This window comes from Lepus europaeus, chromosome 7, assembly GCF_033115175.1.
Source record: "Lepus europaeus isolate LE1 chromosome 7, mLepTim1.pri, whole genome shotgun sequence".
Classification (NCBI taxonomy): Eukaryota; Metazoa; Chordata; class Mammalia; order Lagomorpha; family Leporidae; genus Lepus; species Lepus europaeus.
In genome coordinates, this window is record NC_084833.1 from 8,688,710 (window position 1) to 8,701,488 (window position 12,779).

Below are 12,779 nucleotides of genomic sequence, written 5' to 3' on the forward strand. Positions count from 1 at the left end.
CATCAGGCCGCTTGCCGCAGGAAGGCGGGAGGGGTGCGCCTCCGGGAGCCGGCGCCGGCGCCGCACGGGGTGGGCCGCTGTGCCACGTAGCCGCGAAGGGGCGGCCCTGGTAGCCGGTTCTCACAGTTTCCCCGCCCCCCCGCCTTCTACCTGCACCTCGGGGCTCTGATTGGTCGGCTGCCGCAGAAGGGCCGGCCAGTCACAAGCCCAGCGCGCTGGCTGCGCAGCCCCTCAGGCCCCACCCCCTCCAACGCGGCTGGATACCGAACTGTCGTGCGTGTGCCTTCTATGCCGTCCTCGCTTTCCGGCTGCTGTTTCTCCACGGCTCTCCCCTTACCCCCTCCCTTTCCTCCCTGGCGGCTTACTTTGCGGCAGCGCTGAGAGCCCAACCCCCTTTCTCTGCGGAATCACCATGGCGGCCGGGGTAAGTTTGCCGGGTCTAGTGAGCCGGGTCACCTTATCCGCCGCCATCCTCTGTCTGAGTAGGGCCAGTCGGCGCCGGAGGCGTTCTGGAGCTGAGTGGGGGACCGATCCGGAGTTTACAGACCGTACTGTAGGAGAACGGAGGTCCTAGGGCCTGGAAGGGAACTGAGGATGGGGCTCTCAGAGGCCAGAGGTGGAGGAGTCTGGGGTGGAGGAGCAGTGCGATGCTGGATCTGGGCCGTCTGGAGCCTGACGGGGGGTTCAGCGTCACTGCTGCGTTGAGACGCGGGATCCGGGCAGGCTGGCGGAACTTTGGCGGCCGTTTTGTGGGGCAGCAGCGGGGACAGCGAAGAGGAGGGTCTTTGTGGAGAGGCTCGGCTGGCATGGTTGGGGTTTGCCCCTCAGGGGGGCTTGGGGGAGCGAGGCATCTCTGGACGGTGAGGCCGGACCAGGTGGATGGATCCCGCTGGCCGGGCTCTCCGAGATGGCAGAGCTGGGAACTCGCTGCGGGACGGGGCGGGAGGGAAGGCGTGCGCCACTCGGCAAGAAAGGCTTTTTAGGGCGAGCCGTCGATTTAGGAAGAGGGCACGCTATTGGTTGTCTCCTTGGCTATTCTGAGGGGAACTTGAAACGTCCGGATGTGTGTGCCTGCAGAGGAGGTTGGTGGCTCTGAGGCAGGGATGAGCTCAGCGGTGGAGTAGGCAGGCACTGGGTAACCGGCAATGAATGAAACGCAGCCTCCGGGAAGGCAGGGGTGTAGGTAGAGGCAGTGCTGGGTTTCTTGGAGATGAATTCGAGGGGAAGGAGGATGAGTGGCTCCCGAGGTGTCCTTAGGGAAGGTCAGTTTGCCCCCGAGCTTTATTTAGCAGCTGATGCGTCGTTCTGTTCTTGGTGTTTGGGAGGACTCTGATTACATGTGGCAAGCACGAGGGAACCTGGTTTCCCTGAGGGAGTAAAAGTGAGCTGAACCGATTGTGGTGACTGCGGAAAGCCATGCTGGCATATGGCGTGTAGGCTGGGGCCCCTCCTCACATGAATCTTTTTCCCCTTTTCTTGCATAGACCCTGTACACATACCCTGAAAACTGGAGGGCCTTTAAGGCCCTCATCGCTGCTCAGTACAGCGGGGCTCAGGTCCGCGTGCTCTCCGCACCACCCCACTTCCACTTCGGCCAGACCAACCGAACCCCCGAATTTCTCCGCAAATTCCCTGCTGGCAAGGTGAGTAAGGAAGTGGTGAGGGGCTTTTGGACCTGGGACCCTTAGAAGCCCTGATTCCATCACTCTGGGGATGGGCCTTATCTCATGGTATTTTCTTTCACATTTCAGTGGTTAACAACACTTTCTTAGATAATTGTAGTTGTGAAAAATAATAGCTCCTCAGCGACTTTATAAAACTGACAGGTGTGCTTTATATTTCTGAGAAAGAGAATGAGTTTTGACCAACTATTTCAGTGTGAGTATATAGATTATATATTGTGAGCAAGGTTTTTAATCCAAGGGGCTTACAGGGATAGGGAAATAACTGCACTAAGAGTGGGGGGGTCAGGTGCATGTGCGTAGCCCAGATACAGCGAGTGATACAGCAAACATGTATTACTTCGTTTCTAGCCCCTTTTGATTTGAAGACTTCTATACAAATACCTCATAATAACCAAATATTTTGGGTTTCTTAGTTTAGATATGGTGAATTCAGATTACAGGGGATACCAAATTATCAAAGTCTGTCTGTTAGATGGTATTAAGAGTTTGGATTACAAGAATTGTCAGCCTTATGTAGACAGTTTTGCCCAAAACAGTTCAGTTCCTGGGATTTGCTAATGAGATGTTCTTTATTTTTTCACTGTTTTGCCCCCAGGTTCCAGCATTTGAAGGTGATGATGGATTCTGTGTGTTTGAGAGCAACGCCATTGCCTACTATGGTGATTACAGGCACATATGGGGATGGGAGGGTGTGGGATGAGGGTGCAGGAGAGGATGCGGGTGAGCTGGAGTGGACAAGGAGGAATCCTTGGGAGCCTAGACTGATGTTGGCATGATCCCAAAGTTCTGCTCTTTGTGTTCTGCCTCTGCAGTGAGCAATGAGGAGCTGCGGGGAAGTACTCCAGAGGCGGCCGCCCAGGTGGTGCAGTGGGTGAGCTTTGCCGATAGCGACATAGTGCCCCCAGCCAGTACTTGGGTGTTCCCCACCTTGGGCATCATGCATCACAACAAGCAGGTGAGCCTCGGAACTTGGGGAGAAGCAGGAGCAGGGTTGGCATCAGCTTCTGCATGCTGGGGAGTAAGAAATACAACAGACTGAGAAAACAAAGTGTGGGCAGAGAGAAAACGTAAGCTTTGGAGTATAAATGTGGAACAGTGGGTGGTGGTATCTGGCTTTTTTTTGGTCAGACCCAGTGAAAGTGTTGTCTGTCATAAGAGATCAGAGGAGAGAATTCTGTTGTAGGAAGTTTACCAAGTTGTAGAGGAGTTAAACCAGATGACCTCCAAGATTCCATCTGCTTATCCAAAGATAAATGAGTACCATCATTACCGTGGAAATGAAGCCAGACTGACCATAAAGAAATTTAACCATGGAGAGCTTTGTGATTTGGAATCATCTTAGAATCTGAATCCATTGAAAGAGGGCTGGTCTGGGTGAGCCAGACTCAATCAGTGAAACAGCTTTTTTAGTTCTGTGGAGGGTTGAGGGAAAGGAATTGCTTCCCACTGATAAGTTTGGTGATTTCAAATCAATAGGCCACTGAGAATGCAAAGGAAGAGGTGAAGCGGATTCTGGGGCTGCTGGATGCTCACTTGAAGACGAGGACTTTCCTGGTGGGCGAGCGAGTGACACTGGCTGACATCACAGTTGTCTGCACCCTTTTATGGCTCTATAAACAGGTGAAGTATGTAAAGTACTGGTTTGGAGTAGGTGGGTACTCAAAGTAATGGATCTTCCAGGTTACCCTGAATTCTGTATTTTGCCAAGGCCTTGCCTACAGGGGAGTCTGAGATAGCAGTTAGTCTGAGGAATCCTTGTTGGAATCCCAGGATATCCCAGGTAGTATCATTTTTGTTTTTGTTTTTTGTTTTTATTTTATTTGCTTGAAAGGCAGAGTGACAGAGAGAACTCTTTCATCCTCTGGTTCACTTCTCAAATGGGTGCAACATCCAGGGCTGGACTGGACTGAAGCCAGGAACCAGAAACCCCATCTGGGCCTCGCATGTGGTGGTGGGAACCCAAGTAGTTGGGCAGTCTTTTTGCTGCCTTCCCAGTGTGTTGGGAAGCTGGAACTAGAATAGGAACTAGCAGCTTAACCCACTGTGCCACAATGCTAGCCTCTTGTTTTAAGACTTTTATTTTTAAGAGTGTTTTTGTTTATTTTCATTTGACAGAGATATTGCATCTAGTGGCTCATTCCCCAAATACCTGCAACAGACTGAGCTGGGCCAGGCTGAAACCAAGAGCCTGGAACTCAGTCTGGATCTTTGCAGTGGATGTCAGGGGCCTAGTTGCTTAGTCCATCATCTGCTTCCCAGGGTGTGCATTAACAGGAAGCTGGAATCAGGAAGAGATCTGGTGGGGCCGGTGCTGTGGTGCAGCAGGTTAACACCTTGGCCTGAAGCACCGGCATCCCATATGGGCGCCGGTTCTAGTCCTGGCTGCTCCTCTTCCTGTCTAGCTCTCTGCTGTGGCCTGGGAAAGCAGTAGAAGATGGCCCAAGTCCTTGGGCCCCTGCACCCGTGTGGAAGACCCTGAAGAAGCTCCTGGCTTTGGATCAGCATAGCTCCGGCTGTTGAGGCCAATTGGGGAGTGAACCAGTGGATGGAAGACCTCTCTCTGTTAACTCTGACTTTCAAATAAATAAATAGACCTTTGAAAAAAAGTAAGGAAGAGATCTGGGACTTGATCCCAGCTACTCTGATAACGGGATTCAGGCATCCCAAGCAGCATCTGTAACTACTGCGCCAAATGCCCACCCCAGGACTGAGTACCCTGACTCTGCTTTTCTGTTTCCTGAGAAATTGGGTTATGTTCTTTTGCCCTTAGTTTTTGTGTAGCTGCTAAATGTTCAGTGACTTCTGTATTTCTTGAAGCCTGGTTGTGCTTGGTTGTGAAGATAGCAGTAAGGGTAATAGCGTTAGTATCGAGGTCTTTTGGAGGTAGATCTAGATTCAGGTCCATTATTTACTAATAGAGGTAGAGGGATGTGGGTGTAATGTGTTCCTTTAGTTCCATGTATTTTCTGTTCTGGGATGTGTTAAATCAGGGTAGTAATAATCACTTTGTAAGTTACTGTATCAAAGGAGAAGGACGTGGCAGCTCTTGGGCCCATGCTGTTCCAGAGTAGTAACGTGATAATAGCAAGGGAAAAAACACCCTGTGCTAAGGGCCTCACAGGAATTATCTTAGTCTACACCTGCTGTATGGGTGCAATGAAATGTAACCTGCCTGCGGTTCCACAGCTGATGTAAGAAGTGGTACAGCAGAGTTTGAGTCCACATATGGCAGAACCAGCATTTCTGAAAGCTATATTTTGTGATGCAACCACAGTTTCTGATTTTGGCATAGTGAAAATTAGATCTGTGAGGTCTTCATGAATGAAGTTTAATTTAAAGGACTGTTAATTCTAAATCAGTTATACTTTTTTTTGCTGTTGAATTTTCACTTTTCTGAAATTTGACAATAGTATGTTATGTGAATTATATTGTGTACTCAGTATAGGTAATAGATACTTACAGTTTTTATCATTGTGTTTGACAAGATAAATATACATAGCCAATTTTTTTTAAAAGATTTATTTTATTTATTTGAAAAACAAGACAGAGGTAGAGACAGACAGGTCTTTCATTGCTGGTTCCCTCCCCAGTTGCCTGCAATGGCTGGAGCTGTGCTGATCCAAAGCCAGGAGCTTCTTCTAGGTCTCCCACATGGGTGCAGGGGTCTAAGGATTTGGGCCATCCCCCACTGCCTTCCCAGGCCATAGCAGAGAGTTAGATTGGAAGAGGAGCAGCCGGGATAAGAACCAGCTCCCATATGGGATGCCAGTGCTTGAGGCCAGGGCTTTAACCTGTTGTGCCACAGCGCTGGCCAAGATTTATTTATTTTATTTATTCATTCATTCATTCATTCATTCATTTATAAGTCGAGTTACACAGAAAGAGAGAGAGAGGTCTTCCATCCACTGGTTCACTCCCCAGTTGGTTGCAACAGCTGTGGCTGTGCCGATCCAAAGCCAGAAGCTAGTGGCTTCCTCCGGGTCTCCCATGCGGGTGCAGGGGCCCAAGGAGTTGGTCCATTTTCCACTGCTCTCCCAGGCCATAGCAGAGAGCTGGATTGTCAGTGGAGCAGCCGGGACTTGAACTGGCATTATGCTACACCACACTGCCGGCCCCAATAGCCTATTTAAAAAAAAATATATATATATATATATATATATACATTTATTTGAGAAGCCAAGTTACAGATAGAGGGAGAGACAGAGAGAGGTCATCCATCCGTTGGTGCACTTCCCAGATGGCTGAAATGGTCAGAGCTGGGCCAATCCAAAGCCAGGAGCTTCCTCTGGGTCTCCCACGAGGGTTCAGGGGCTCCAACATTTGGGCCATCTTCCACTGGTTTCCCAGGCCTTTAGTAGAGAGCTGGATCAGAAGAGGAGCAGCTGGGACTCAAACCATATGGGATGCCAGCTCTACAGGTGGAGGCTTAACCTATGCCACAGTGCTGGCTCCTATAGCCCATTTTTAGAGCTTTTTGTTGGTTCTATCTTATTTTTTAAAATTACTTTTTTATTTTCTTAATTATTTGATAGGAAGAGAGAGACAGATAGATCTTCATCCTGTGGTTCACTCCCCAAATGTCCACAATATCTTGGGCTTGGCCAAGTGAAAGTCTGGAGCTGGGAACTTAATTGGCATTTCCATTGTGGGTAGCAGGGACCCAAGTCCTTGGACTGTGCTACTGCCTCCCAGGGCATAAATTAGGAGGAAGACTGGAATTGGGAGCAGAGCTGGGCTTGGAAGCCAGGCATTCCTGTGATAGGGGATGTGCTTGTCCCAAATGAGGTTTCAATGGCTACGTCAGATGCCCACCCCCAACTTTTGTTTTTTTGACATTTGAAATTTAAAAGATTTAAAACAGTGGACATTAAGTAAGTTTGTAAATCAGCAAGATACTAAATATTATTTCTACCAAATGGATTCTTGATACATAGAGGATGGGCCCAAGTATCCATTAAGTTGGACTGCGCTGTGAAAAAAGAGGTGAAAGAGAAAAAGGCTGTAGGGCGCTGCTGTCTGGGGCTGTAGAGGAAGGTGTGGCCTGGGGTCTCGGGGAGAGAGAGGCCCTGGTCTCCTGGGCTCTGGTTGGAGATTGTCCAAGGCTTTCTGTCCTCTGACTTTGTTTCCACCCTTGCATCCTGGCAGGTCTTGGAGCCTTCTTTCCGCCAGGCTTTTCCGAATACCAACCGCTGGTTCCTCACCTGCATTAATCAGCCCCAGTTTCGGGCTGTCTTGGGGGAGGTGAAACTGTGTGAGAAGATGGCCCAGTTTGATGGTAAGTCTGAAGAGGTGGAGCAACACGTGGCCAGAGTCCACTGCTTGATTTCTTGTCTAGCCTTTGGGTTATGGGCACCTGTAGAGTGTAAGGTATCACGCACAGTGGCTGATATTTTGTCAAGTTTGTCCATGTACCCACTCAGTTGCATTAGCACATCGAATTGTGATATAGCATGTCTTTGTGGCTGAGGGTTGTGTCTTTGCTCAGGGACATTGAGTAAACTGGTGGCAGGCAGTTTCCTTGTCCCTTCCATCAGCTGTCCCTTAGTTCCCTGTGCTGCCTGTTTTTGGAGGACTATGGGAAGAGACAAGGTGATCACTTTTCTTTTTTCCTGTGTACCAGCCAAAAAGTTTGCAGAGAGCCAGCCTAAAAAGGACACTCCACGGAAAGAGAAAGGCTCACGGGAGGAGAAGCAGAAGCCCCAGGCTGAGCGGAAAGAGGAGAAAAAGGCAGCTGCCCCAGCTCCTGAGGAAGAGATGGACGAATGCGAGCAGGCACTGGCTGCTGAGCCCAAGGCAAAGGACCCCTTTGCCCACCTGCCCAAAAGGTAAGGACATGGGCGAGAACAGGCTTCTCGCCTCTGTAGTCTCCATTCATCGCTGCTGCTGCCAGAATTTTAATTTGCAAATAGAGCAACTCTCTGACCTTATACTGAACTATTGAGCACATTCCGGAAGTCAAAAGCAAGTCCTGAATACATCTGATAATTGGGAAGATTGCAACTCCCCTTTTAGTGGAGAGAAGCAGGGGCTGTGTGGAGGTGTGGAGGTGAACTAATCGTGAGCTGCTTGTTAAGAGCATCTGAGACCTCAGAATCCCGGGCAGTGAGAGGCGCAGGGAGGAGGAGGGGCAGAGGGACTTGCTGAGGCGGGGGCACCAGAGCAGGATCCTTTGGTTTCTCCCCGCCCACCCGGTTTTGATGGATCAGGTGGTAATGAAAGTTGCTCATTAAGAGAAGGGGTGGTGCCTCCAAGGAACTTCTTCATCTGCATCCTCTTTTCAGTAAGTGTAGGGAGTCTTAGAAAAAAGAATGTGGAGAAAGGGATATTTCTGGTGTGAAGATGGAGGGCATCCTGTGCTTGTCTAGTTGTCTGCCCCAAGCCATTTTACTGGGAATTAGGGCCAATGGGAGAAACATCTTCCCTGGTCACTTCTAAGCTTTTCACCCCAGTCAGTCTGCTGCTCCCAAAGCCTCCAGTCTGCATGGTCTGTTTAGGGTTCACGTTTGGCACCACTGCCCCCTGCATTTTCCAGTCGTTCTGGTCTGAGGTGGAGCGTGGAGGAGCACCATGTTGTTGGCACAGTAGCTGTGTGTCAGATTGTAGATGACAAGCATCACGCTAGTAGGCAGCAGCAAGTTAGAGGGGGCTGAGAGGTGTTGCTTCGAGGTATTTTCTGTGCAAGACCAAAAAACTAATTACTAAGATTGTATATGCTGTTACACAAACATTGCTAATTATTAGAGAGTTTCATATGTAATAGGTTTCTCCTTTGGTAAGAAAATAGATCGGCCGGCGCTGTGGCTTAACAGGCTAATCCTCCGCCTTGCGGCGCTGGCACACCAGGTTCTATCCTGGTTGCCCCTCTTCCAGGCCAGCTCTCTGCTATGGCCTGGGAGTGCAGTGGAGGATGGCCCAAGTGCTTGGGCCCTGCACCCCATGGGATAACAGGATAAGGACCTGGTTCCTGCCTTTGGATCAGCGCGGTGCGCCGGCCGCAGCGCACAGGCCACGGTGGCCATTGGAGGGTGAACCAATGGCAAAGGAAGACCTTCCTCTCTGTCTCTCTCTCTCTCACTGTCCACTCTGCCTGTTAAAAAAAAAAAAAAAGGCCGGTGCCGTGGCTTAACAGGCTAATCTTCTGCCTTGCGGTGCCAGCACACCGGGTTTCTAGTCGCTGTTGGGGCGCTGGATTCTATCCCGGTTGCCCCTCTTCCAGGCCAGCTCTCTGCTATGGCCCGGGAGTGCAGTGGAGGATGGCCCAAGTGCTTGGGCCCTGCACCCGCATGGGAGACCAGGAGAAGCACCTGGCTTCTGGCTTCGGATCAGCGAGATGTGCCGGCCGCAGCGGCCATTGGAGGGTGAACCAATGGCAAAAAGGAAGACCCTTCTCTCTGTCTCTCTCTCTCTCACTATCCACTCTACCTGTCAAAAAAAAAAAAAAAAAAAAAGAAATGGAGCAGTCAGGACTCATGGGATGCCACATCATAGGAGTGGCTTTACCCACTATGCCACAATGCACTCCCTAAAGACTTATTTATTTATTTGAAAATTAGAATTTGAGGCCGGCGCCATGGCTTAACAGGCTAATCCTCCGCCTTGTGGGGCCGGCACACCAGGTTCTAGTCCTGGTTGGGGCGCCGGATTCTATCCCGGTTGCCCCTCTTCCAGGCCAGCTCTCTGCTATGGCCCAGGAAGGCAGTGGAGGATGGCCCAAGTTCTTGGGCCCTGCACCCGCATGGGAGACCAGGAGAAGCACCTGGCTCCTGGCTTCGGATCAGCGAGATGTGCCGGCCGCAGCGGCCATTGGAGGGTGAACCAACAACAAAAAGGAAGACCTTTCTCTATCTCTCTCTCTCTCACTGTCCACTCTGCCTGTCAATAAAAAAAAAATAAATAAATAAATAAAAAATAAAATAAAAAAGAAAGAAAGAAAAGAAAAGGAAATTAGAATTTGAGAGAGGAGGGATCCATCTTCAGCCACTGGTTCACTCCCCAGATGGCTGCAACGGCAGGGGTTGGGCTAGGCTGAAGACAGAGCTTCATCCAGGTCTCCCACTTGGTTAGCAGGGGCCCAAACATTTGGGCCATCCTGTGCTGCTTTTTTGACAAGCAGAGTGGACAGTGAGAGAGAGAGAGACAGAGAGGAAGGTCTTCCTTTGCCGTTGGTTCACCCTCCAATGGCTGCCGCGGCCAGCGCACCGCGCTGATCCAAAGGCAGGAGCCAGGTGCTTATCCTGGTCTCCCATGGGGTGCAGGACCCAAGCACCTGGGCCACAGCAGAGAGCTGGCCTGGAAGAGGGGCAACCGGGACTAGAACCTGGTGTGCCGGTGCCGCAAGGTGGAGGATTAGCCTAGTGAGCCGCGGCGCCGGCCCCAGAGACTTCTATCCAGAGTTTAGTTCTAGTTTTTTTTAATATGATTCAGCTAAGCTCATTTGAGGAGCCTGTGGTTTCCTGGAAAAAAAAAAAAAAAGAAATTGATCCATGAATAATAAAGTTGAAACAGTTCAGGGGGTATGAGAAAATCCCCAGTCTAACTTTTGGGGTGGTTGAGGTTTCTCAAAGCTGCTCAAATCTGGTCTCTGGGACCTGGGATCCTATTGTTAAAGGACAGAGTTTTTGCTTTGCTGCAGTGTAGCCTGGGACAAGTCTGTACAGAGGCGAGAATAGGGGTGAAGGGCTGTAGTTCACGGGTTTGTTATAAGGATTAAAAAAAACTGTTGGTGATGTCCATGCTGATAATTGAACCTATTAAATATCTACTGTTCAGGGTTCAGTAGGTTCATGGCACATTTTGTGTAGAAGAGGACTGTTTAGCCATTAAAATGTTGGCAAAGAGTTGTGTGAAAATTGTGTTACAAAAATGTATTTTTAAGGTTTTTGTATTATTGTAATTGTACCTATTCATGGAGTATAGTGTGATAATCCACTTATGATATGTGGTGAGCAAATCAATCTAGTTAGCATTTTCAGTAAAGAATTCATAATAGCATGTCACAGTATTAGCAAAAAGGAAGGCACAAAACTGCATATGTCATGCTTGTATCGGGCCAGAGGAAAATGTAAAAATTGTTAGTTATCCTGTTTATTGGCATTAAAGTCAGCATATGTATTTGAAATTGGAAAGAAAAAGTAGAACCTGTGGTGATGCTGGCACTCTTGGCTCAGTGTGCCAGACTTCCTCCAAGATAAGCTGAACCTGAAGGTTCTCACAATGCAAACTTGTTTGGGGGCAGAGCAGGACTGAAGGGTGTGGGTATAGATTTTAGGTGGAGGCCCTCTGCTTGCATTCCTGTTGCAGCTTGTGTAACCTGAAGAGGTTGGGGGAAGACTTGGGGACTTGGGTGCGTCAGTAACTGAATGTGGCTCATGGAAAACTGCCCAGGGAGAGGCTGGACAGGGAGGAAAAGGAGCCCTTACTCTTTGTCTCCACCTGGGGGCAGCAGTTAGCCATGTCCTTACTGGAGCAGGTCTCACTGGGTCCCCCACTCGGTTCCGCCCTCCACGTGCTTAGCATGCTTAGGCAGGGAAGTGTCCTGGGCTCCTGTTCGCACCCCTCTGCTCGGCTCTCTTCCCTCATAAGGTTATACACATCTGCTGGGCCAGCAGCCGCTTCCTTTGAACCAGTAACTGTGAAGTGAGCACACCCTTAGCTTCTAGCTGGCCACGCTCTTGTCTCCGTAGGACCTTAGTGACTGCCTCGTGTTTCCTTTCAGTACCTTTGTGTTGGATGAGTTTAAGCGCAAGTACTCCAATGAGGACACTCTCTCTGTGGCGCTGCCATATTTTTGGGAGCACTTTGACAAGGATGGCTGGTCTCTGTGGTATGCTGAGTACCGTTTCCCTGAGGAGCTCACGCAGACTTTCATGAGTTGCAACCTCATCACCGGTGAGAAGAAGGTGGAATGGGAAGGGGAAGGAGGACAGGGTGTGAGCGATGCGATTCTAAAGGCGGAGTGTTCTCCTTTGTCACTTCAGGAATGTTCCAGCGGTTGGATAAGCTGAGGAAGAATGCCTTTGCCAGTGTCATCCTCTTCGGAACCAACAATAGCAGCTCCATTTCTGGAATCTGGGTCTTCCGAGGCCAAGAGCTTGCCTTTCCGGTGAGGAGCATGGAGGGGAGGAGCCTCTTGAAGGTGGGGCAAGGATTTGGGAAGCAGAATACTTTATTCCTGGGCCATCTGGCGCTCAGGAGAGTTTAGGAATGTGTATGGGCAGGAGCTACTCACACATGCAGCCGTCCTTGTGTCTAAGATGAAAGTACCACAGGTGTGGGACAGTGTCTGACCACATGCTTCTTTGGCTTTCTGTCCCCAGCTGAGTCCAGATTGGCAGGTGGACTACGAGTCGTATACGTGGAGGAAACTGGATCCAAGCAGCGAGGAAACCCAGACGCTGGTCCGAGAGTACTTTGCCTGGGAGGGGGCCTTCCAGCATGTGGGCAAAGCCTTCAATCAGGGCAAGGTCTTCAAGTGAATGCCTCTTGCCATCGCCTAGCTGCCTGCACCTGCCCTTCAGGGAGATGGGGGTCATTAAAGGAAACTGAACATTGAACCCTTCCTGTCCTGCCTCCTTTGTGAGTGGTGGCTTCTGCGCAGGGGACTAGATGTGTCCAAGCAGGGCGTTTTCTATGTCTGAAGTACCTCCATTTGCCACAGAGAAGTCTTCAGAAGAGCGGAAGTGGAGGACTGTCCTCCCCTGGGTTTGTTGCCCTGCCTTCTACAGTGGTGACTGTCTTCTAGCTGGGAAAGATGGGAAGCACGTGGAGTGGGGCTTTGGGTTGTTCTTAAATTTATTACTTGAAAGGCAGAGTTACAGAGCAAGATCTTCATCTGCTGGTTCACTCTCCAAGTGGCCGCAATGGCCGAGGCTGGCCGAAGCCAGCAGTCAGGAACTTCATCTGGGTCTCCCACGTGCATGGCATGTGCCCAAGTACTTGGGCCATCCTCTGCTGCTTTCCTAGGTGCATTAACATGAAGCTGGATCAGAAGTGGAGTAACCAGAACATGAATCGGTGCTCATATGGGGTGCTGGTGTCCCAGGGGGCTTAATCCTCAGTGCCACAATAGTGGCCTTAACATGGGACTTTGTAACT

General features: G+C 50.1%; 1 protein-coding gene across 1 annotated transcript; it reads left to right on the forward strand.

Annotated features, from left to right (window-relative positions):
- Positions 1 to 316: 316 nt before the first annotated feature.
- EEF1G (eukaryotic translation elongation factor 1 gamma) lies at positions 317 to 12,238 on the forward strand. Its single transcript, XM_062196002.1, has 10 exons — positions 317 to 424; positions 1,485 to 1,643; positions 2,281 to 2,344; positions 2,498 to 2,640; positions 3,162 to 3,305; positions 6,831 to 6,960; positions 7,306 to 7,510; positions 11,401 to 11,573; positions 11,663 to 11,787; positions 12,002 to 12,238. The coding sequence occupies exons 1-10, from the start codon at positions 413 to 415 to the stop codon at positions 12,158 to 12,160; spliced, it is 1,314 nt and encodes a 437-aa protein (XP_062051986.1). The 5' UTR covers positions 317 to 412; the 3' UTR covers positions 12,161 to 12,238.
- Positions 12,239 to 12,779: the final 541 nt, after the last annotated feature.

Coding starts and splice junctions, on each gene's coding strand:
- EEF1G (XM_062196002.1), top strand. Junction 2,345..2,497: donor CAACGCCATTGCCTACTATG/GTGATTACAGGC, acceptor CTGCCTCTGCAG/TGAGCAATGAGGAGCTGCGG. Junction 3,306..6,830: donor TTTTATGGCTCTATAAACAG/GTGAAGTATGTA, acceptor GCATCCTGGCAG/GTCTTGGAGCCTTCTTTCCG.